The sequence below is a fragment of the Euprymna scolopes genome, chromosome 8 (genome assembly GCF_053919585.1).
Source record: "Euprymna scolopes isolate OS-2025 chromosome 8, ASM5391958v1, whole genome shotgun sequence".
In the NCBI taxonomy this organism is placed as follows: domain Eukaryota; kingdom Metazoa; phylum Mollusca; class Cephalopoda; order Sepiida; family Sepiolidae; genus Euprymna; species Euprymna scolopes.
This window is the reverse complement of record NC_136489.1, coordinates 66,778,392-66,800,820: the sequence shown is the minus strand read 5'-3', so window position 1 is coordinate 66,800,820 and position 22,429 is coordinate 66,778,392. Positions and strand designations below refer to the sequence as shown.

The following is a 22,429-nucleotide window of genomic DNA, read 5'->3' as shown; positions in this document are numbered from 1 at the left end:
CTTAATTCCTGGTTAATCGTTTCCGCCCTAAACAATTATAAATTCAGGAAGGAAAAATATGAATAAATACTTAACCATTGGTATTTAAAGTACAATTATTTACTCATATATGTTCTGCCATTAAAGTTACTTAGAGACATGGCGTGAACAGCGATATCAATTATTTGGAAAACGTAAAACGAGTTATCATCAGTCAAGATAAGCTTTTTACTTTCTATTTCCAAATTAGGCTTTTTTTTGTAAGTTTTATAACATATATATTGAGCACTCCATCTTATTAACATAACAATGCGGTGTGAGTATAATTATGAACAATTAGAAAGTAAACGCGAGAGATCAGTTCCCAAATTAATTTGAAACATGTTAGAAAATGCAACACTCATGCCACAAATGGCTACCAAAAGGAGATTACACCGCCAAGCTAAAGTTATGGGCTTAGAAAGTATGTTCTTTTGTATACACATAATAAAGTTTGCTTCGAGACATTTTGGGAGATGGACTAAATTCTGTGTTTATTTCATCTTTATAAATTGTTTAACATAACCTCTCTCAGTACTCACCAATAAAGATATTTCAAACGTGTAAGTTGTTTTTAAATTTCAAAACAGATATTGTCCTGCCCAAAATAAGGCTTATTCTTAGATAAACGTAAGAGGGGTTCTATGAACAAACGACCATGTTTATAAGAGTCATCCTAAGTGTATTTGAATTACATTTAAATTTGTGCATATTAGTACAGTCAGGGAAACAGGAACCAGGAACTGATTTCCAAAGGCATTCGGTTCGGCCATATATGGTATTAGAAAATAACGCTTTCTATTATTTAAAGGCGTTCACGGTTAAAGGAGATGCTGCTACTCGTGTTTTTTTAAACTGAGGGGTACATCTTCAGTGAAACTAATTGTGAAAAATGCTTTATGATTGGGTATAGCAGCGCCGGGAAAGAGATGAAGCTTGGTTGACAGTGTGGGACCTATTCGGTATGATACTCCTTTAGTAGAACAGGCAGAGGGATGAAACATTTCGTCGATGGAACAGAAGTTGAAGCCTAGATGACAGTTCAGGACCTATCAGGTTGGTGACTTTCTTTTGAACCCTATCCAAGAACGAGAGACTAGAAGCAGATGCCCCAGCCCAAATGTAACAACAATACTCCATACATGGGTGAATGGTGGCTTATAGACGTACATGATTCTTTCAGGCGTAAGTAACTTTCTACCACGGTAGAGAGAGCCCACTTTCTTCACAGGCCCCTGCCAATGCTCTCAATTTATCTGTACCAACTCATGTTCCTTGTAATTAATCCAAGAAGTTTGAAAGAATTCTTTCAGGTAATATATCTTTAGTCATTGAGAAGGTTTCTTGTAGTTATTGACGGAAACAAGCTTATTCTTGGCAGCATTGAATGTGACCATCTATTTTTCTGTCCCCATATCATGTAAATCAGTATCATATAACCACCCCCTGCTTGGGCGAATTGTGGTTTTAAATACATATATGTTCCTTAAAGATGTCAAGATTTATTTCAGTTTGGTAGAGTTAGTTCTATCTTTTATTCCAAAATGGTAGCAAGAGTTTAAAAGAAATCAAAAGCATGCTGCTTTATAAAAAATATATGCTGAAATAAACCTTACAAGCGTAAAATCATGGGCTCAAAAACCCGTATATTTTTCGTGAAAATCCCTAACATATAAACATTTTCCTTTTTTATTCGTCAATTAAATGGCATTAACATAATAATTCCATGATAGCTATCTAATCTTTTCTATTTTCTTGTGTGTTCTTATCATTTTGTCCTGCTGGGGATGAGACATCCTGTTGAATGTAAGATATTCACTCGCTATCTTATATAATCTAACTGTGAACATTTTATAAAAATAATATATACCGTCTCTTTAAGTGCAATTGGTTTTATCCGATATGCAATTGGTTCACCCGGTATATTTGCCAGGTAGTTTTGAAAATTCTTCCATGTGTCTGATTGCTCTTACAATTAGTTGAATGATGGAAATCTTCCTTAGATTCCAGTTTCGTTTCATGTCGTACATAAGATCTTAGTATTTCCTTATTTTTTCTCTCACCTTCGTTTTTCCCAGCATCATTGGCGATCATAACTTCTACTGAGGTTTCTGGTTTTTCCCTTCGTTTCATCCGAATAAAAATGAATCTGCCTTTTTTTAGAACCATCTGTATAGGCAAAGAAACACGTCCAATAAGTTTAATATCATAAAAATTTGTAATCAGTCACAAAAGCCAACGGAGAAACCGTGATCATTGTTTGTATGGTGTTCTATTTTTGTACGTGTTCCACATAGCGATAATGAATTACTGTATTACACAACGCACATTTTTAGTCTCAGAAAAGAATCGTAGCAGGTACCAAATCTTAATTTAGAACCCGAATTTAGGAACCATCAAGCGTAACGAGATCCTTCTCATCTGTTACACAGTTAACATGATGATTGATATTCTTCATTTGCTTCTGTCGTTATGTTCATTGCATGTGCCCGACTGAGCTTCAATCTATGCTCCTCATGCAAAACTTTCACAACAATCACTATTCTAGCTATATTTATTGCCAACAATTCTCCTCACTATCTATCTGAGCTTAAATCTAAATGTTAAATCCACTACAAGACAGAAATAGTCCGATTTAATTACCGCATAATTATCGGCGTATAAAATCAACATAATGTTCTTTGCTGCAAATTCGATGAACAAAGTTTTTTTCCTAGAACTACCCTCTTGTGGAACATTGTACCGGGTGCTTTCGAGCTGAGTACGAGCCAATGTATAGAAGATTTGTTGAGCTGTCTACTTAAATACTCAAATTCTACCCAATTTTGATCACTAGCGGTCACTACACTATTGTCTAACTGACCATCTTGCATTCATTAAGCCCTATACTCAATGACCTTATAAAAATGGAAAATATATATTCATATAAAACGGTATAGTTTAACTTAGATGTATATGCTATTACTAAATAAAGTATGAGTGAAAAATACACTGACCATTCAATTGGAAATCAAGCTGCATTGCTAAAAGTTAAAGTATATTATGTGGATGTTCAGTAATAGTTGGTAGAGTTTCATAACGTATAATCGGGTGTAAGAGGAGTATAGCAGATACAAGGGAAATATTTAGAATAAAGACCCCCCCCAAACGGAGAGAAATTAATATTAATTTACATAGTAAAATGATTCTACATAAACGTTAATTCCTCGACTGAAACTCGATTTAGAAGAAATACACCGAATGAAATCATTGTGCAAATATAAGGTGGGTAAAACACCTTTTAAACACAAAAAATACAAAGCTTTATAATTATATTCGAGATATGGTGTCTGGAACCGGATCTACGTCATTTATCCCGAAGATATTACGCAATTCCGTTGTGTTTTATTGTATTTGTCCCATACTTTGATTATCTGAGAATTGTCTATCTATTTTCTCATGCATCGCAAAAAATGAGAATGAAATTCAACCCAACTGTGCTTTTAAAGCAAAGTTCGGATTGCATTATGTTTTAAAAGTTTCTCTCCCACTCACACTTGCTTCCAAGTCGCTTTCGCCGTTATGTGGTTCCTTTACTCTCTCTGCTTTTCTTTATCCTCTCCTCCGCTATGATCTCACCTCTTGCCAGAGCTTGGGGATTTGAATATGTGACATATCGCTACGGCTACACGCGCGCAAGCGGATCTGTTACACGTCGAAAGGTAAAAATGCAATCTCCTTAAAAACACATTCAATAAAAGTATTTAAAAACAAAACAGGTACAGGGACATGACATTGCGCCTATGAGACAAAGATTTGAGTTTGTACCGAAAGTGCGGGCCTATTCGTTTTAAGACTTTTTGGGGAACTCTGTCTAAGTGTGGAGACTACTGGAATATGCACTATCCCACATGTGGCAACAATACTCCATGGGCGAATTGTGGCATAATAAATCTACATGATGCTCTCTGATGTAAATAATTTTCTAGCACAGTAAAAGGAGCCCACTTTCTTTGTATCTTTGTGGCAATGTTTTCAATGTATATGTTCTAAAAATATTTATTTCATTCTTTAATTATCTATGCTTCTTAGTGTTTCCTTTATTTTGCTTTTTATTTTCATTCTCTATTTTCTTCCAAATCTTCATTAATTCTCTTTCTTCTTTTTGTTTGAAGTTAGTTTGCCTTGACGAGGTTAGATACGCTTGCTCCACAATATTTTGCCAATCCTGACTATCTCATATTTTCACCCACTAATTCTGTCCAATTCTTTTGAGATTTACTCACTTATTGTTGCTCAACTATTTTCTGTTAAACTATTTTCCTAGTGATGTTGTGGAGATATTTTCTTTTTTATAATCTTTTACACGCCTTGAAAAACGTTTCTCATACTCACATACTTTTTAAAATTAATTTACTATTCCACAGTCTTTTTTTTATTAATTTACCATTCCACGGTCTTTTTTTTATTCATTCTTCCATTACTATTTTCATTTTAATTTATTCTCTCATATAAATTTGCTTTTCGGATTCATTCTATTCAAACTGTTTTCAATCTTTCCATGCTTTGCTTTATTCAGCAGCTTTTAATTTCTAGTTTTGTTCAATTCATTTCTTTGAATTAAAACTTGCTTTCATTTCGTCTATTGACTCGCATCATTAATTCTATTCGTTTATTTTTTAATCAAATACTAACATTCATTTTCAATTTATTGACAAAAAATTCTAAAGTCATAAATTAATATTTTGCATTAACTGGACGAATTATGACGAGAGAAATACATTATAGACTAGGACTTAATGTCTAAACTGAAACTGCACTTGAACGGAGAAAAAAAAATGAGAAGCTACTTATTTCTTAATCTGCTAATAGGCTAAATAATCTGCTTGAGAATAATACATTAATTAACGACGCATGAATAAAGTAAAATATTGCAAATAAAATAATTACACTAAAATGACCATTATATAAAAGTAGTAGAATATTATGAAAATTCTTTGGTTGGTTTTTCCATTGAAACTATTTGTTTAATCCGGAGTTCAATCCTCACTTGTATCATAACACCTTAAAAATGGCACTTGATGTCGCTTTCTAAACACCTATCATTATTAGAGGAGTATTAAGACTTGATGGAGCAATTCTGGGAACAGAATGAAGCTCTCCCCGATACTTCAGTGTAGCACATTATTAAATCAGAGTCTTTGGGTCGTACTCAGCTATGTTTGACTACTTAGTTTCTTACTTGGCTTATTAAAACCCACAAAATGTGTTTTAAACGAAAGTTTCAGGTGAGATTCAAAGTGGAAGTAAATATTAACTTCTGACTTCATTTTGAATATAGTTATTTACCTAAACCTTGTCCGTAATATTAAAAAACCGTAACATTTTCATTTAATTTTCAACATAATGCAATGAACATATTTACACATATAGATAAAATAAAGATTTTATGCGTATGATATAAACGCATACGTGATGTTGATAGTCTAGGTCTTTTCTATATCATTATGACGTGTGTTTTTGAAAATGTCTGATCAAAATTTTCCTTGCTTTTTTGTTCCAACTCGTTTGATTCGTTCGTCTAGTGATCTCCAATGTGTTGACACTTCATTGTAATAGTTTTCTACTCCAGTAGCTTATTTCAAACGAACTGCAGGCTAGTGAAACTCTCTTACTACTGAGTGTTTTCGCTATATTTTTTACCTTAGTTATTAGAAACCTATGTTCAATAGCATCTATATTTGCGATAATCATCTTTTGTTTTGTAACTTCATATATAATGGCTACGCGCATTATCAGGAGCGATTTAATTAAAATAAACAAAGATATTTGATCATACTAGATCACATAGTTTTCATTAATAAGGACATGTTTCTAGGTTGAAATTGACACTAAAAGGAATGGAAAACATATATTCGCCCCTTTAGACTTGAACGGAAGAGATTATATGGGGAGTTCTATAGAAAGATAGTTATTCACGTTACAATCAATTTTTTGTACTTTGTTATAGCCAGAAAAAAAACAGCGGGGAATACAGAAAATTGGCTATCCGATAAAATATACGGTTAGAATAAAACATTTTCCAGCATCTAACAATTTTTAGAGGTAGGAGATGTTATTGTTCTGCTAGTCGAGTTAGAACGGGAGTATTTACGTTGAAGGACTACAAGTCGGGTCACACTCCGTTTAAGTACTTGTAAACGAACTACAAGGATGCAATATTGCAGCTATAGGACAACAGTTGGAGCGTGAGAGGTTGTGCGGGACCTATTTGGTTATAGATTAGTTTTTACGCGGCAACAAAAGTTAAAAACAAGTACTCGATGGACACAGAAATGTTGCAACAATACTCCATGAATTTTTATAGAGTTATGAGATACTGCAATGTTTTTTTATATCTCGCTAGGGGAAAAATCTCTGTTTGCCGTATACTCTACTGTGTATTTATTGCAATTGACATTGTATGTGAATGTAAGGCTGATGCGTTTAAAAATATTCTTTATACATCTAAACGTAATTGTACATTTCGAATTAAGCAAATATATTCTTTGATTTGAGTACAGATAAAATTCAGATAAGCACAATTCTACTATTCTTCTGAACCGTATGTTTATACAGTAATAGACTATATGTACTTCATATGACAATCGCCCATATTGGAGATGCGATCTAACTTTTTAAAAACACTTTGTTTGAAATACTGTGTGTATTTCTTTCCGTGTAAATGTGGTATATACATACAAACAAACATGTGTCATATCGCCCATTACAAAGAAATCTAGAATTATAACTGAAACTCGAAATATGTTGAAATATAGATTCTGGCTAATAGAGGAAAACGAAAAGTGATTGCTCTAGACAACAATCACGATGGAGAATGCAACGTCTCAAGGAAGCTATGCTTATATTCCGTATATTTGACGACAATGAGTCCCTAAGTATACTTAGTATAAACTGACTTTTCTGAGCTGAAACGTAATTCACACCTTTTTTAACATTGTTCTCTCAACTTCCAACGAAACATCACACTTAAATGTAGCAAGTCTATACAGTTCATCTTCTTCGAGAACTAACTCTTATTTTTTAAAACGGCTTGTACGTATGCAGCTAAAGATTGTCTAATCTGCATACGGACGTCGAGAATTCAGAAAGATTTTAGCGTTAGTTCGTGCGATCATTTAAGACAAAACTACCTAGTCGTCACCATTTTAGTTTATCTTACAATTCAATAGCCGAGCGTAGGCGTCTAGTAGGTAAGTACTGTTCTCAGTGATCACAATATTTATCTACAGAATTCAATAAATTCAATAAAGGTACTTTTTAAATTCATCACGCACCTGAAGAAGACTCACAGGAGTCGAAAATATTCACGGCTATGGCGAATTTATTTTTTACGTTCGAACAGAACGTCTGAACACTATTTTGCCAAACAGTAATGACGGATCCCATGAGAAACAAAAAGTGATTACCATTGTTGTTCAACAAAACATGCAATACGTGAATCATTACTCGTGCATAATAGATTAGAGGATCAGTAATAAACAGGTAATGTGAGTAACAAAATTATATTGATCAAAGTATAAAAATCACATTAAGTGTAACGCCCTAACAATTCATAGCTCACTAATCCACATGAGCCATGGCTTAATTATTAAAGGCGTTAAGTAACGCTAAGTTCTAAGTAATTGTCTTTGATCTGTCCTTCGGCTATAATGAGAAAGATAAATGAATGACACTTCTACCCAGTAATAGTTAACGCGTTTAGAATAATATGTCTCCAGGAGTAAATAAATAGTTCTGTTTGAAATTCCATATAGCTTTCCAAGTTCGACATAAAGATTCCAATGTTCAACCAGAAGGTTTCTAGATAGAAAAACATTACCTAATGAGCACGAAGAGTTATCTCAATCGCTTCGAACATATGAAGACACATAGTTGTTAAAACAATTCGAATGATAAAAGTTTAAACTGCTCTCCATATTATAATGTTATGATTCTTCTCATTTCTGATTTATGCGCCTCGATCACTTTTATCTTTACTCATAATACTGCACTGGTTCTTAAGAAGGGCAATGTGCAATTCGTTTTCTTTGTTTTCTTTTATAATTACAGCGAAAACTGAATTAATATTAGTTCTTCCTCGGATTTGAACGAATTACATCCCCTTTTTAGCGCACAACTATGCCAACGCTTATTTTTCCGTAGACTATGCACTCATTATTCATCTGCTGTAAAACAAATCACTCAGTTTTACAAATCTATGTCGTAAGTTTAGCAAATCTATCAATAGTCTTGCTTACAGGATGACAACGAAATGATTAAACGTTAATAATTGAAAGCTGTTACAATTAGTTTAGACGCGAATGGTGTTTAATAAAACAGAGTATTTAGTTTTATGAGCACATCACTAAACTGTCAAGGAGAATCTTGAGAAAGGTGTAAAGCCAAACTATTGCTACACTTCAAAGCCAAGCGTTCTAGTCTTTTATTACTATGTCTGTTTACTCTATTTCAATAATTTTTCAACTGCTTCAGTCCCCGTCTCTCTTGCGTGTCTCTTTCTGTTTATCTTTATCTCTCTTTCTCCTCTCTCTCTCTATATATATATATATATCGTTTACTTTCGACAAACTGTATCCCTAGGCGACGCCCGAATTCACGAGCTTTGGGAAGTGTAAACTCACAGCATAGTTGCCATTACTCACAGGTTAATTCAGACACGCAATGATAGTATTTGCCAGAGTCTCATCTATTGCTATAATATGATTTAAAACTATTTATCCACAAAATATATGATTGTAAAATGAATTCATGTACTAAAGAATTATATTCAAAACGTTTAATGAGAGCATAAATAAATATATTGCAATTCTTACGTACATAAGAACCAAGGCTTTCGAATTAATTTGGGATCAATCCGAAAGTAAATGTAATACTTACTTGCAACTTGCTACATATTTATATATTCTTTGAAATGAGTCTAAATCTAATGTCGTCAACTAGCTCAATTTATATTTGTCTCTACGCATTATTTTATTGACGCCTAACATCTTACTTTTAAAATCATTTTTGTTCCCTCTATTTTATTTTACAAATGGTCACCAGTTATGAAGGTTCGGAGGCCACTCAAGGATAAGGGGATATGAGTGGTACAATATCGTAGCAGTCGTTGGGAGTGGAAATTGTTTGACTTAAGGGGAACGGCTCATCAAAAACTTATATAATTTGGATTTGAAGACGCTCATATTGTAGTCAACTGGAAAGCACAGGACACGGGGGAGAGTTCCACAGGCGTGCAGTTTTAAGACAACAGCTTTGTTCATGGGATCCACGTTCAGGTTTAGGAACAGATAAAGAATGGGTGAAATTCCTGATAGTGGTTTCAGCTAGGCAACTGTTTGTCGTGAAAGTTTGGCAAGGGGGATTATAGATGAACACTTGCCATGAAAATAATATTAAAGCAGAGATAGGCTCTCAACATCTCTTCTGTGAGAAAGAGGTTGCAGGGAAGTGAAAAGAGCATTCCCTGGTATCCAACGAAGTCTATTTTGAACTCTGTTAAGGCAGTATAAGTAATTCTAGCAGCTCCTTCCCAGGTGTGGAAACAGTACTCCATCCTAGGACGTACTCGGCTCTTATACAGGTAGAAAATTGCATCTGCATTGAGATATATACTGGAGCGATTGAATGATCCCACTTTTTTCCCGGCGACCTTGGCAACAGATTTGATATAAGTGTTCCATTACAGTCGAGAAGTATAGGTATTATTCACCAATGATCTTAGTAATATATTCTAGTTCTCACTCCCGTTTGTTTTTGCCCTCTTGATCCCGGTAAATAACACCTTTCTTGTGCGTGTCCTATACAGCACAACTAAAAGCACGTGTTATTTACAAAACTAGCAAACATATCCAGTTTAAAAAAGTACATTTGGACTTTTGCATATGTAGGATGAGTTCAGAGATCCAAATGCATTTTATTACATAGGAATCACCACTTATCAAGATCCAGAGGCCACTCGAGGATAAGGGTAAAATAGTGTACAGTAGTCAATTGGACAATATAGCAATTGCCATTAGTGGAAATTCAGTACATTTGTTAACTTAAGGAACGCGGTTTATCAAAAACTTGTTTACATTGGATTTGAAGACAATCATATTGTAGTCAGCTGGTAAGCAGGAAAACGGAAGACAGTTCCACAGGCGTGAAGTTCTAAGAAAGAAGCTTTGTTCATGGAATCTACGTTTAGGTTTAGGCACATATAAAGAGTGGGGAGAATTATTGATAGTTTTCAGGTAGACGAGTGTTTCTTGTGAAAGATTTGGCGAGGGGAAGACCATAGATTGAAGCTCAGTCGAAAACTTTCCATGAAAATCACGATAAAGCAAAGACAAACTCGCTACATCTCTTCTGTGAGATAGAGGTTGCAGGGAATAAAAAAAAAAATTCCTATGAGGCTACGAAGTCTCTTTTGAACTCTATCAAGGCAGGATAAAGTGCCTCTAGAAGCTACTGCCCAGATGTGGCAATAGTACTCCATCCTAGGACGAACTTGGCTTTTATATAGATAGAGAATTGCATCAGCAGTGAGATATCTACTGGATCGATAGAAGGATTCCACCATTTTTCCAGCGGTTTTGGCAACAAATTTGATGTACGTTCCATTTCAGACCAGGAGTAAAGGGTAAGCCCAGAAGCCTGTCAAAACATGAGGCCTCTCCAAGACGAGAACCATCAATTTCAATTGATGTCAGATGGGGATCAGAGCGTGGACGATGTAAGTATAGACGCTTGGTTTTAGATGCATTAAATGTAACTTGCTACTATTTTACCCATTGTCCACGTGCTCAAGATCAGAGAAGAGAGAATCGGAGAGAACTTGGTCGTTTACGGCCTTAGATGTGCTACCATAGACGGTAGTGTCATCAGCATAAATGTCTAAAAATGATGTAAGGATGTGATTGGAAGATCATTAACGTAGATCAGGAACAAAGTTGGGCCCAAGATGGAACCCTGAGTGACTCCAGCATAAATACTGTGAGCTTCTGATTTCTACCCATCAACTACTACTCTTATGAACCTATCAGAGTGAAATGATTTGATAATTGAGAAGACATTTCCAGCGATACCATAGCTGGAGATCTTGTGAAGTCAACCTTTATGCCATACCTATCAAAGGCTTTTGATATGTCAAGAGCAATTGCCCTAGAAAGGTAGCCTCCGTCGAGAGATTCGCTAATCCTATGAGATATAACTGTAAACACATCTGCTGTAGATCTAGCAGAACGGAAACTATATTGTGTGTCACTAAGAAGGTTATTTTGGCTGAAATGGTTGATTACTTCTCTATTTAACACAGACTCCAGCAACTTACTCATGACGCATTGGAGATTTATTGGCCTGTACTGAGAGGGAGATTACCGATCACCTGAATTCTTAAATACAAGGCAAACTGATGAAGGTTTCCAGGGTGATAGGGAGCAATTTTCCTTAAGACAACGTTTAAACAGTTTTGTAAGTATGGACGCTATTTCTGGTTAAAGTTTTTTTAGTACTATAATTGGAATACCGTCAGGGCCGGTTGCTTTATCAAGGTTTTTGATTAACTTGGCAACATCACGTACAGATATATTTATATCACATAGCGTGTTCTGATACAGGAGAAAATATTGGGAGTTGGTGGCCTTGGTCGCAAAGGGTAGAATTAGCTGCAAATTATTGGCAAAGAGTCTGGCTTTGTCTGATGCTGACGAGATTAGCTCATGTCCATTGATGATAGTTGGGATAGAGCACACGCTTCTGTTCAGGATTCTGTTTGCTATTTGCCAAAACTGGTGGGAACCAAGCCGCTGTTCAGCTTCTTTAGACTTGACGGACTGAGCATACAACTATCTTGCGTTCTTTATTACTTTTATTACAATGGTTGCTCGCAGTTCTAAAAGCAGCTTTAGTCTCCGTAAATCTATTACGTTTGAAGCAATGTAAAAGTGATTTCTGTGCGCAATGGCAGCAGCACATTCTGGAGAGAACCACGGATGGCTGTTAGGTTTTCATTGGAACTTTTTCGATGATATGGTCAATACCTACAATTAACATTTCTGTAAAGTGTGATCCTATAGAGGACACATTCTATTTAAACATGGAACGCAGATGTAGATCTGATATAAATGTACGGGAGCTATCCCAGTCTGCCATAGAGTATCGATATACTGTACGATAGAATGGTACGTCTAGAGACGTTTTACATTTAATTTTTATCTTACTTGATAGAACAGAGTGGTCGGAAGATTTAAGTGTAGACAGAATGGAAACTGGTCATGGTTCAAGGCTAGTTGTGGGAAAAAAGTCTAGAAGACTTGCATACTGGCCGTCAAAGTCGGGCACATAGGTGGGTTCTTATTTGAGTGGGTTAAGCATTCAACATTGTGAACATTGAAGTCTCCACATACGTGAATGTTAGCTGAAGGATAAGCAAAAAGGACATGCCCAATTTTCTCAGATATGCGTTTAAAGATAGTAACTCCGCTGTTGTGGGGGCGATAGAGAGTAAATATGAACGCAGTAGTGTGAGTAAGTGCAACGCGAAACCACATATAGGGTAAGTTAGGATCTTTTCTGGAGATGTGCCTACCACATGGACAGTCATCTTTAATATAGGCACATATTCCATGCCCATGATAATCTTGAGGGTCAGATTCAGAAGTTTAGTTAGAGTATCCTTTAATTACGAACTCATACACAAATACAATAAAAATATTCTATGGAAAGTCTGAATAAAAAGTATAGATTATATGAGGATTGGTTCGATTGGAAAGAAAATGTTTTACATATATAATATAGTCATAATCGGATTGTGATCTTATATTAGAAAATAACATTCATGAGTTTTCTATTTTCGGTTCTATCATTTATTGACCAGACAAAACATGATTACGCTTAGAGCTGTACATTTAAAAATGGAATTTTTTGTTTCATTCTTATTAAATACGCCTTGGATAAATTCTAATTATAATGGATTTATTAAAATCCCGCAAATAATGGAGTCATCCATAAGACAACTATGTTTATATTCTACGCTTGAGAAAAATGATAATATTACTTACCAATGACGTTTCTAAATGTTTTAGATGAAGGTTGGTTAATCGTATTATTGAGATTCCTCTGACTACTGTTCGTATATTGAGTGTGGTTTTTCACAATGTTTCGGTCGATGTAACCGAAATTCTTCAGGTGTATCTTAACTCGAAAATGTTTCTTCCGAACTTTAGAATCTTGACGGAATTTTGATCGGAAACCTTTATTCATTTCATGGGGGTAGTATGCTCTTGTCCCGTCAGCCATGACTGAATAGAGGGTCTAAGTAATTTGCCATTGTATTTTTCGATCGCCCACACTCAGAATTGTACATTCAAACTTTCAGGAGAATATCGCTTTTACAATTGATTTTTCCAAGTACTAGGCGTCACGCATCCGCTACCTCCATGAAGTAAATAAAAGGTTTCGTTTGAAATTACGTCCAAATTCCCGAGTTCAATAAAAACAGTTCAGAGTCCGACAAGATACACCTGAAAAAAGTCGAAGGTTAAATCAACTTCAGCATTGTAAAATTGCACTCAAGATGAGAACAATAGTTTGATGGATCTAGATAATACGAATTGCTTCACTTATTATTTTTATATTGCTGTTATAGCAGGTTTCGAAAATGGTTTTTATAGTTGGTGTATATGTACACAAAAGCCGGGGGAGCATGCATTTACAATGGATATTTGTATATATTGAAATAGTATGGGATCAAATATATGTTTAACTTTTAATGTTTCAAACGCTCCACAAGTCTAGATTTTAAATTTCATCTACAAATCTGTTTTTCCATCATTTCTTTTCAAGATTAAAAGATACATCTGATGTGCTCACATAAATCATTGCAAATAGAACAAGATATCAAATTTCAAAATAAACAAATATTGCAGATAAATGTCTTTTACATCTCATGTTTGTAATTATGAAACACTTATAGAATTACAAACAGTGGGTACTTATGCAGAGAATGGCTCGTTTTCTTTTTTCGTTTACGTCGGTATACTCCGGCAGCTTACGTAAACCGCCGGAATATGGCGAAACGCTGATCCAATTCTACAGACGAGAGTTGATAATTTGAAAGATAATATTAGTTGTAATGTCGAAAACAGGTAAATCATTAAAAACAAAAAAAATCATTTAAGTAAAGCCGTCACGATGAATGTAGTAGGTTTTCAGATTATGCTATTATTCGCTGGAAAAAAGTTCCTTTGTTTTGCTAGGGATGGAAATAAATCGAAATCAGTTAAAGATGTTGAACATGTGAAAGAAAATACATGGAGAACAAAAGAATTATCGTGGATTACGTAATCGCTTTGAGAAGCACGAATGACCAATGTAAGCACTGGACCTGCTAGGGTCATGGAACTTTTGTCTTATAAGTCGCGTCTTGGAGAAATACAAATTATACACAGGGGGTCATACGACATTGCAATTGTTCTAAATTTACAGCGAGAGTCACGAGAATAGAGAGATAGAAATATTTTTTCAAAAAACTTATTTTTTCTTTGTAAAATAACTTCCAGTAACATTTCGTATGAAAAAGGAAAACAGAAAACAAAGGAAAGGATATCATTTATGTTATACATTATTTAAAAAAAAACAAAAAACAAACAAACAATTAATTCCTAAATCATACAGAAGGTTAATTTTCAATTTTATTTTTCATTTCCACCATTGAAGTTACTATACGATAAATGTTTTCTTTTTTTCTCTAGCGTTTAAAAATTTGATTAAAGCTAAACATAGTCCGGCGGTTAATTTAAGCTATCTGACCATTTTGACGCAAATCTAGAAAGAAGCTGGTCATTCTCAGCATGTACCAAAAAGCGAGTAGAGAAATAAACTTACCGGGTCATTATTAGGGTCGAGGGCCTCGACCAAGGTTTTCACGTGTCCGTCAGCGACCACGCGATGTTGCACATTCGTCCCGTGACACATTACGACCAGAATACGTGCGCTAAGAATTTGAAGACAATGATGCGTGCACTGGCGCCGCCTCGTGCTAGGGGAACATTTTTGCCTCGTACCTATGATTCGCTTGTGCATTGTGATATTGTTGTGCAGAACATTGAGAATTTGGCTCGGGTCAGCATTAGTGACAATCTCGAGCGGAGTCCGGTTCAGTGGCATGGCCGGTGGTCGTACGTCGTCCTCGTCCTGTAACCGGTCGCTGTAACTTGGATCTTTGTTGACGAACTTCTTCGACGTGGACGACAGCTTGCGGTTGAGGTGCGCCGAATCGTCGAACGACGTCTTGGGTGCTACTGTCTCTTTCCGCAGCGTGATGCCCCGACTGCACACCCCGCTACCTGTTCCTCCGCTACCCCCTCCTCCGCTGCCACCACCTCCACTGCCGCTGCCACCTCCTACGCCGACACATCCGACCCCGCCGCCTAAACCTCCGACTCCGCTCACTCCGCCGCCACCACCTACTCCAGTTGTGCCGCCGAGATTCGCGTGGCCCCCTACAATGGATCCTCCACCGCCGCCACTGCCGCCACCTCCCCCGCCGTCGTTACCATTACTAACCGTTGCCGGGTCTTCGAGGCTGTTCGGACAGGCGGCTACGTTTTCGGTGCTTAGAGTCAAGGAACCGCTTTCGTAGTTTCGATGGTAGAAGCAGAGATCAAGGATCCGGTTGACTGTGCTGAGGGCAGTGAAATGCAACGATTGTTTTCCGCGTAAAAGATCAAACGTAATTCCAAGCAGTTTGGTAAGTTCCAGGAATATGGAATGCTTCTCTTCATTTGAACGCGAACACTGCAACTGCTCGTAGCAAGTCTGAAAAAAAGAAAATAATAAGAAATAAAGTTAAGAAAATCTTAAACCAGTTTTCGTATTAATTATTATAGAGTAAATACTCTGTTGATTATTATATTGTACCCAATATATAATAATGATATCAAAAGTAAAAAACAAAACAAAAAACAAAATGACTTAGGTGCCATCAGTTAGAATCGAAACCAAAATATTTAGCGCTCCAACGTAAGTCATTACCGTTTGAGACATCGTCAGACGCATAAAAACGTGAAAATTTAACCGACTTAAACGTATAAATGCGCACGTATATGCGCACAAGAGTACTTTACGTCGACAAACATCAGCCAAATTCAATTCTGTTTAAATTTTGACACGCTAGCGGTTATATTTACCAGTTAAAGACAAAAATTGCATTTATTCACAAGACTATATATATCATCATGTCTGCGAACCACAAATTGACAGAAAAGCTTGTTAAAAACCGTTCCTCTCAAGCAGAGAAACAGACACGTTTACTTAAATATATATAAATTTAATATCATTACCATTTATGACACATCTTAGTAGTTTCAAGTTGCTCATGTATTCACCTAAATATTTTAACTTCTTCAATAGTCAGAGTTATTTGACGTTTTTGCTAAGAACAAAGTGTAGTATGTGTTCTTGTGCTACATGCATCTATTCTATTCTCGGTCAATGAAAAAGAAATTCTATTAGATCGAAGTAATTTTTATTTTTGTTCCAATCTAGAGTGGCCTGTTTCGGAGAACTGGATATTTCCCAAATTAAAAAAAAACAGACTTTGTGTCAAACTTTGCCCTTGTGGGGAAGCAAGAAATTATGAACATCTTAAACAGACACGTTTTTATTATTACACGTAAACAGATATCTCTCTCTATTAGACACACTGATCCACAGTACTTCCACCTATATATATATATATATATATATATATATATATATATATATATATATATATTATATATATTATATATATTATATATATTATATATATATATATATAATGAATGAATGACAAAAAGACTATATTCCAAATTTCATGATGTTGACCATCTTACAATTTATTCCTTTAATTCAGTTGACACTTACAATTCTTGACAATATCTGTTTCGTAGCACAAAATCAATCACTTATTTTTTTCTTCAAAAATTCAAAATAGCGTAATGAAAGAAAAATATAACTCTTTCGATTTTTGGATTTTTTAATCATGTCCAAACGCATTTTATTTTTTTTTCTCGTGGTGGGTTAATTGTTGCTATTTCTTCTGATGAGTTAAGGGCAAAATCAATAATCTGATTAATATAATAATTAAGTGATTAATTTCGTACAACGAAAAAGATACTGTTAAGAATTGTAAGAGCTAACTGAATTAAAGGAATAAATTGCAACATCATGAAGTTTGGAATATAGACTTTTGTCCATTATTAATTATATGCTCTGTAATTACATTCAGTTTTTTTTAAATAAGGATGTGTATATATATATAAAAGAAATATAAATGAATAAAGAAAATTTCCTCAGAAGAAATATATATATATATATATATATATGATTTTCAGAATGTGAGATATTGTATATAATAAATTCCACAGCCAAACAACGTCGCAGCCCACAAGAGCCATGACAGTCAAAGAACCGGAAGTCCAAGACTCGAGTTTCGCCCTCATTTGGGTTCATCAGTTAGACAATCCGAACTCAGGATTCGAAACCCGAGTTCGGATGTGTCTAACTGATGAGCCCAAATGAGGGCGAAACTAGAGTCTTGGACTTCCGGTTCTTTGACTGTACTGGCTCTTGTGGGCTGCGACGTTGTTTGGCTGTGGAATTTATTATATATATATATATATATATATATATATATATATATATATAGGGCGGGGTAGAGAAACTTGCCTATTTATATATAAATCGATATTCCAAATAAGCAAGTTCATTTGCCCTACCCTATATATATATATATATATATATATATATATATATATATATATATGTGTGTGTGTGTGTGTAGTTTCTTTATTATACAAACATGATTGGTTACATATGTGCATACATGTTTCAGTGGAATCCTAATTCAAAGCGAGCACTTCATCAGACAAAAGAAAAAAGAAAATATTGAAAAGAGACTCAAGATTACTTTCGTTTATAGTTTCCACTTTTGGAAATAAGTGGGATGTATACTTTGTGAATGTGAGCAGTAGTGGTTTCGGAGGGAGATGTAGTGAAGGAAGGGAGTGGGTATTGAATGGGGTTAAGGAAAGAAGGAGGATCAATTTGTTACAGCAGGGGGTATTGGTATTATTTATACTTGACTGTTGTTTATTGACCTTAGTTTTCGCTTTGATCCAAAGTAATATAATGTCTCATCATTGTTAACTTGGATTCATGGTTGTTTTTTTTTCTATTCTAGCGATGACTACATTATTCAAGTATTTTTTAAAATTCTATTTGTTTATTTATTTATCTTATTTCTCCCTTTTTTTATCAGTTTATTGGCCTCTCGTTTTAAGATTTTTTATTTATTTGTTTATAAGATATATGTCCATATGGTTAAATAAACGGTCACGGAATAGATATGCAAATCACTTTATATGATTTAAATAAAGGTGGTAAACTGGGAGATATATTCCACTCTACCACTGTGTCTGATGTAATTACAGCGGCAAAGGTTTTAAAACTTATATATAAACAACCCCCCCTCGCTGCTACAGCTTGAACACATGCGATCATACTTCCCCTATATCCTCACCCCTACTCTCTTCCTACACAAAACCTCCCTCCAAAACCCTTACAGATAACATTTGCACACCTCAATTTCTTCCAAAAGCGGAAATTTCACCCGAATATCTTATAAAAGACGAATGAAATCTTGACTCTCTGTTCAATATGACTTTTTTTTTTGTTTGATGAGGTGGTCTTCTCTCTTTTAATTCCACCGAAACAGGTATGCACATATGTAACCAATCATGTTTGTATAATAAAAAGACTATATACTAGCTATGTTCTCCTATGAGCAATATTTGATAATCACACGGGTTTACCACTCTATACAGCCATTATATATATATATATATATATATATATATATATATATATATATATATATATATATATATATAACAGGCCATTTGTCTGTGTGTGTTTGTTCCTTAGATACTGTGAACTTGGACTTTTACACAAATGTGCTTCATGCATGGGAGTGTTCATAGATAGACTTTGTACTGGAATGCCTTCGACAAATATTGAAAATCGAAAATAAAAAAAATCCAATTATAAAAGAAACAATTCGATTTTTATCAAAAAATCACAATGAGTATTTGAGAAGTTTTATCACGGCACAAGCAGAAAGAACCGATGCATAAAGTCAATAGTAGGTCATTTGATCAGAAAACAAAACGCGTTCAAAAACAAAAAAAAATCTGTTTAGAGAACAACTGAACCATGATATTTTACTTTTGCATAACAAACTATAAATATCTTTTTCTATTTATGCGTGCTTTCCCTATGGATTTCGGAACGGCTGGAGTTATTTGTTTTTAATTACATACAAATGTACATTACGTGTTTGGGAGTGTTCTTAGGTAGATGTTCTTTACAGGAATGCCCCTAATAAGTATCGACAATCGGAATTCGAAAAATCAAATTAAAGAAGGGCCAGTCTTATTTTATCAACACACAAAAAGATAGGCCAGTCGCATAAAATCCACAGTAAATAATTTGCTAAGACAAATGCACATTAGGAATGAATATTTGTTTAAAGAACAGTTGCACCATGATATTTGATCTTTATATTTAAACTTTCATTCGAGCCATTATATAACATAATCTTACAAATCAATTGTAGGTTCTCTTCAGTGTAATGTAGATAGCAATTTATTGTGAACTACGTAGCTGCGATGAGATATATGAAGCTTTCATGCCGGTTCACTGCGGTGAGTCCTGACTAGACAGAAAATCAGTCGATTTGATTGAAGAATTGGCATGATATCGAAGACAATAAAAATAATTGGCATGATATCGAAGACAATAAAAATAATTGGAAGTGTGAAACCTTCGTTTATCCTAATACAACCCTGAACAACGTCGAGTTTTCTAATAGTAAACACACACACACACATACGCGTGTGTGTGTGTAATTGTGTGTTTGTGAAAGGGGTATGAACTGAAAAATCAACAGATGAAATTAATAAAATCAAATGAGAATTTTTTTAATATTTCATCTAAATTATCAAAGGACTTTCTTTAAAGGTAAAATTATTTTTGAAGATGAAAGTTTTTAATAATTTTATTAAAACACTTTTTTAAATTGTATAGATATGAGACGGGAGCAGTAAAATAAAAAAAAACCCGAAAGGAATGAAAATCAATAGATAATGTGACCTATATTACAAAATTATATATATATATATATATATATATATATATATATATATATATATATATATATATATATATATATATACAATGCCCAACAAAAGTTTACAATAAACATTTTTTGTATTTTTAGCTTCCAAACTTTTTATAAACAGAGAAAATGTATTGAAACTCGGAACAGTGGTAAAAATAAAAAAAAATAACAGTTTAACACAATGCGAAAAAAACCCTCAATAATTAGGAACGCAACAGTTTACAACACAAAATAATATCTAGTATTTTGTAGCATAACCAGTATTGTTGATTACAGCAGGCAGACGTTTTGAATAATCTCCTACGAACTTCTTAAATGTGTCTTGTGTTATTTTATTCCATTCTTCTACACAAATTCTCTCCAATTCTCGCAGAATTTAAGGTTCTCTTTTATGGACCCGTAATTTCAATTCTCCCTATAAATTCTCTGTAGGATTGAGATCGGGAGATTGACTCGGCCATTTTAAAACATTCACTTTATTTGAATTAAACCAATTTTGTGTGAGTTTCAAAGTGTGTTTTTGATTGTTATCTTGTTGAAAGATCCAGTCTGATTTCAATGTGAGACACTTCACAATTTCTTTAAGGTTTTTCTCCAAGACACTCCTATAAAATGCTACATTCATTTTTGCTTTGATCATTCACAGTTTTCCTACATCTTCTACACTAAAACAACCCCAGATCATAATGGATCCTCCTCCAAATTGGTGTTTTTTGACTGGTATTCATTACCTTTTTTCTCCAAACCTGCGGTGTTTATGGAGTGGCAAACAATTCATTTTTGGTCTCATCTGACAAAAGCACGTTATGCAAAAACCTTAGAGGCTTGCTTGCAAACTCATTTCCAAAATCAAGCATAGCACGAACATGCTTTGGCTTACGAAGGGGAGTTTTCCTTGCTGATCTAGAGAAGCTTTCTTTAAGGTGAAGGGTTCTACTGATTGTATCCTTTCTTACTTTAATTCCACTTTTTTCTAATCCCTCTGCACCTCTCTAATGTTAATAACCTTTCAGCACGTTTTGTTATTTTACGAGGACGACCTGATCTGTCAAAAGGAAGGGTAAATTTTGTAGACTTCTTGCGCCGAATTATTGCTCTAACAGAATTCAATGGAACCATCAACTGTTTAGATTCTATATCCCGATTCACTTTGATGAAGACTTACAATTCGTTTTCTGAGTTCTTGACCAATCTGTTTATTCTTTCCCATGATATGGTTACTTACAATACGGTTATTAGATAAAGAATGACGCAATACTTTTACTAATTGCTTACTTTGATGTCTATTTGTTGTGAGGCTCATTAGGGTCCACGAGAACGACACTGGAAAACACGTATTAGGTGGTTTACAAGAGTATTAAGGAAAAGTACAAGGATATAGAGGCGGATAAAAAATAGTATTAGTTGCATGTATCAGTAAGATCTAGCTCTCTGAGGTACAATGTCCGTTAAGATCTCGTTCCACCGTACCAGCCTTAGGAGCTGATTACATAGGATCTGGATGAGTCCATTATGGTGTGAGATCCGGTCTCACAACACTATTGCATATTCCTGAACATTCTAAGCATTTTACCATGATAAACCATAATAAAATTATTGAGAAATTTCATGAATTTAATATGTGTTGTAAACTTTTGTAATGCTAATTATTGAGTTTTCTCTTCGCGTTGTGTTAAATTGTTATTTTTTTTCATTTTTCTCCTGTTCCTATTTTAATTTCAATACATTTTCTATGTTTATAAAAAGTTTCATAACCATTGGGAAGCTAGAAATACAAAACCTGACAGTTTCAAATGTGTATTGTAAACTTTTGCGGGGCACTGTGTATACATAATAACAGTTGTAATTTCTTATTTATAGCGTTTAAATCGGATTTCTTGAATTTGTAGGCTAGCGCATTTTCTCCATATCACTGGAAACTAACATATGAACGGGAGGAAATTACGTATGAATACCATTTCGGCGAGCGTTCATGGTAGACTGTCAGGCAGAGTAACCAACACCAGGCAGTCGGAACACATGCACAAACACACATATATTGTATAATATAATAATTATCCAACTTCCAAATATAAGGTTTTCTCAGTAATTAAAAAACAGATTTTGATTTAGTATAACAAATAAACTTTGACAGTAAGTCCATAACTGACACATTTGAAATTAATA

General features: G+C 34.6%; 1 protein-coding gene across 1 annotated transcript in view; it reads right to left on the bottom strand.

Moving 5' to 3' along the window:
• Window positions 1–22,429, bottom strand: part of LOC145283595 (uncharacterized) — a 3,312,299-nt gene that overhangs the window by 941,038 nt on the left and 2,348,832 nt on the right. Inside the window, exon 8 of the mRNA XM_080132527.1 lies at window positions 14,926–15,858. Within this exon, the coding sequence (XP_079988653.1) occupies window positions 14,926–15,858 (933 nt within the window). The remainder of the gene's footprint in view (window positions 1–14,925; window positions 15,859–22,429) is intronic.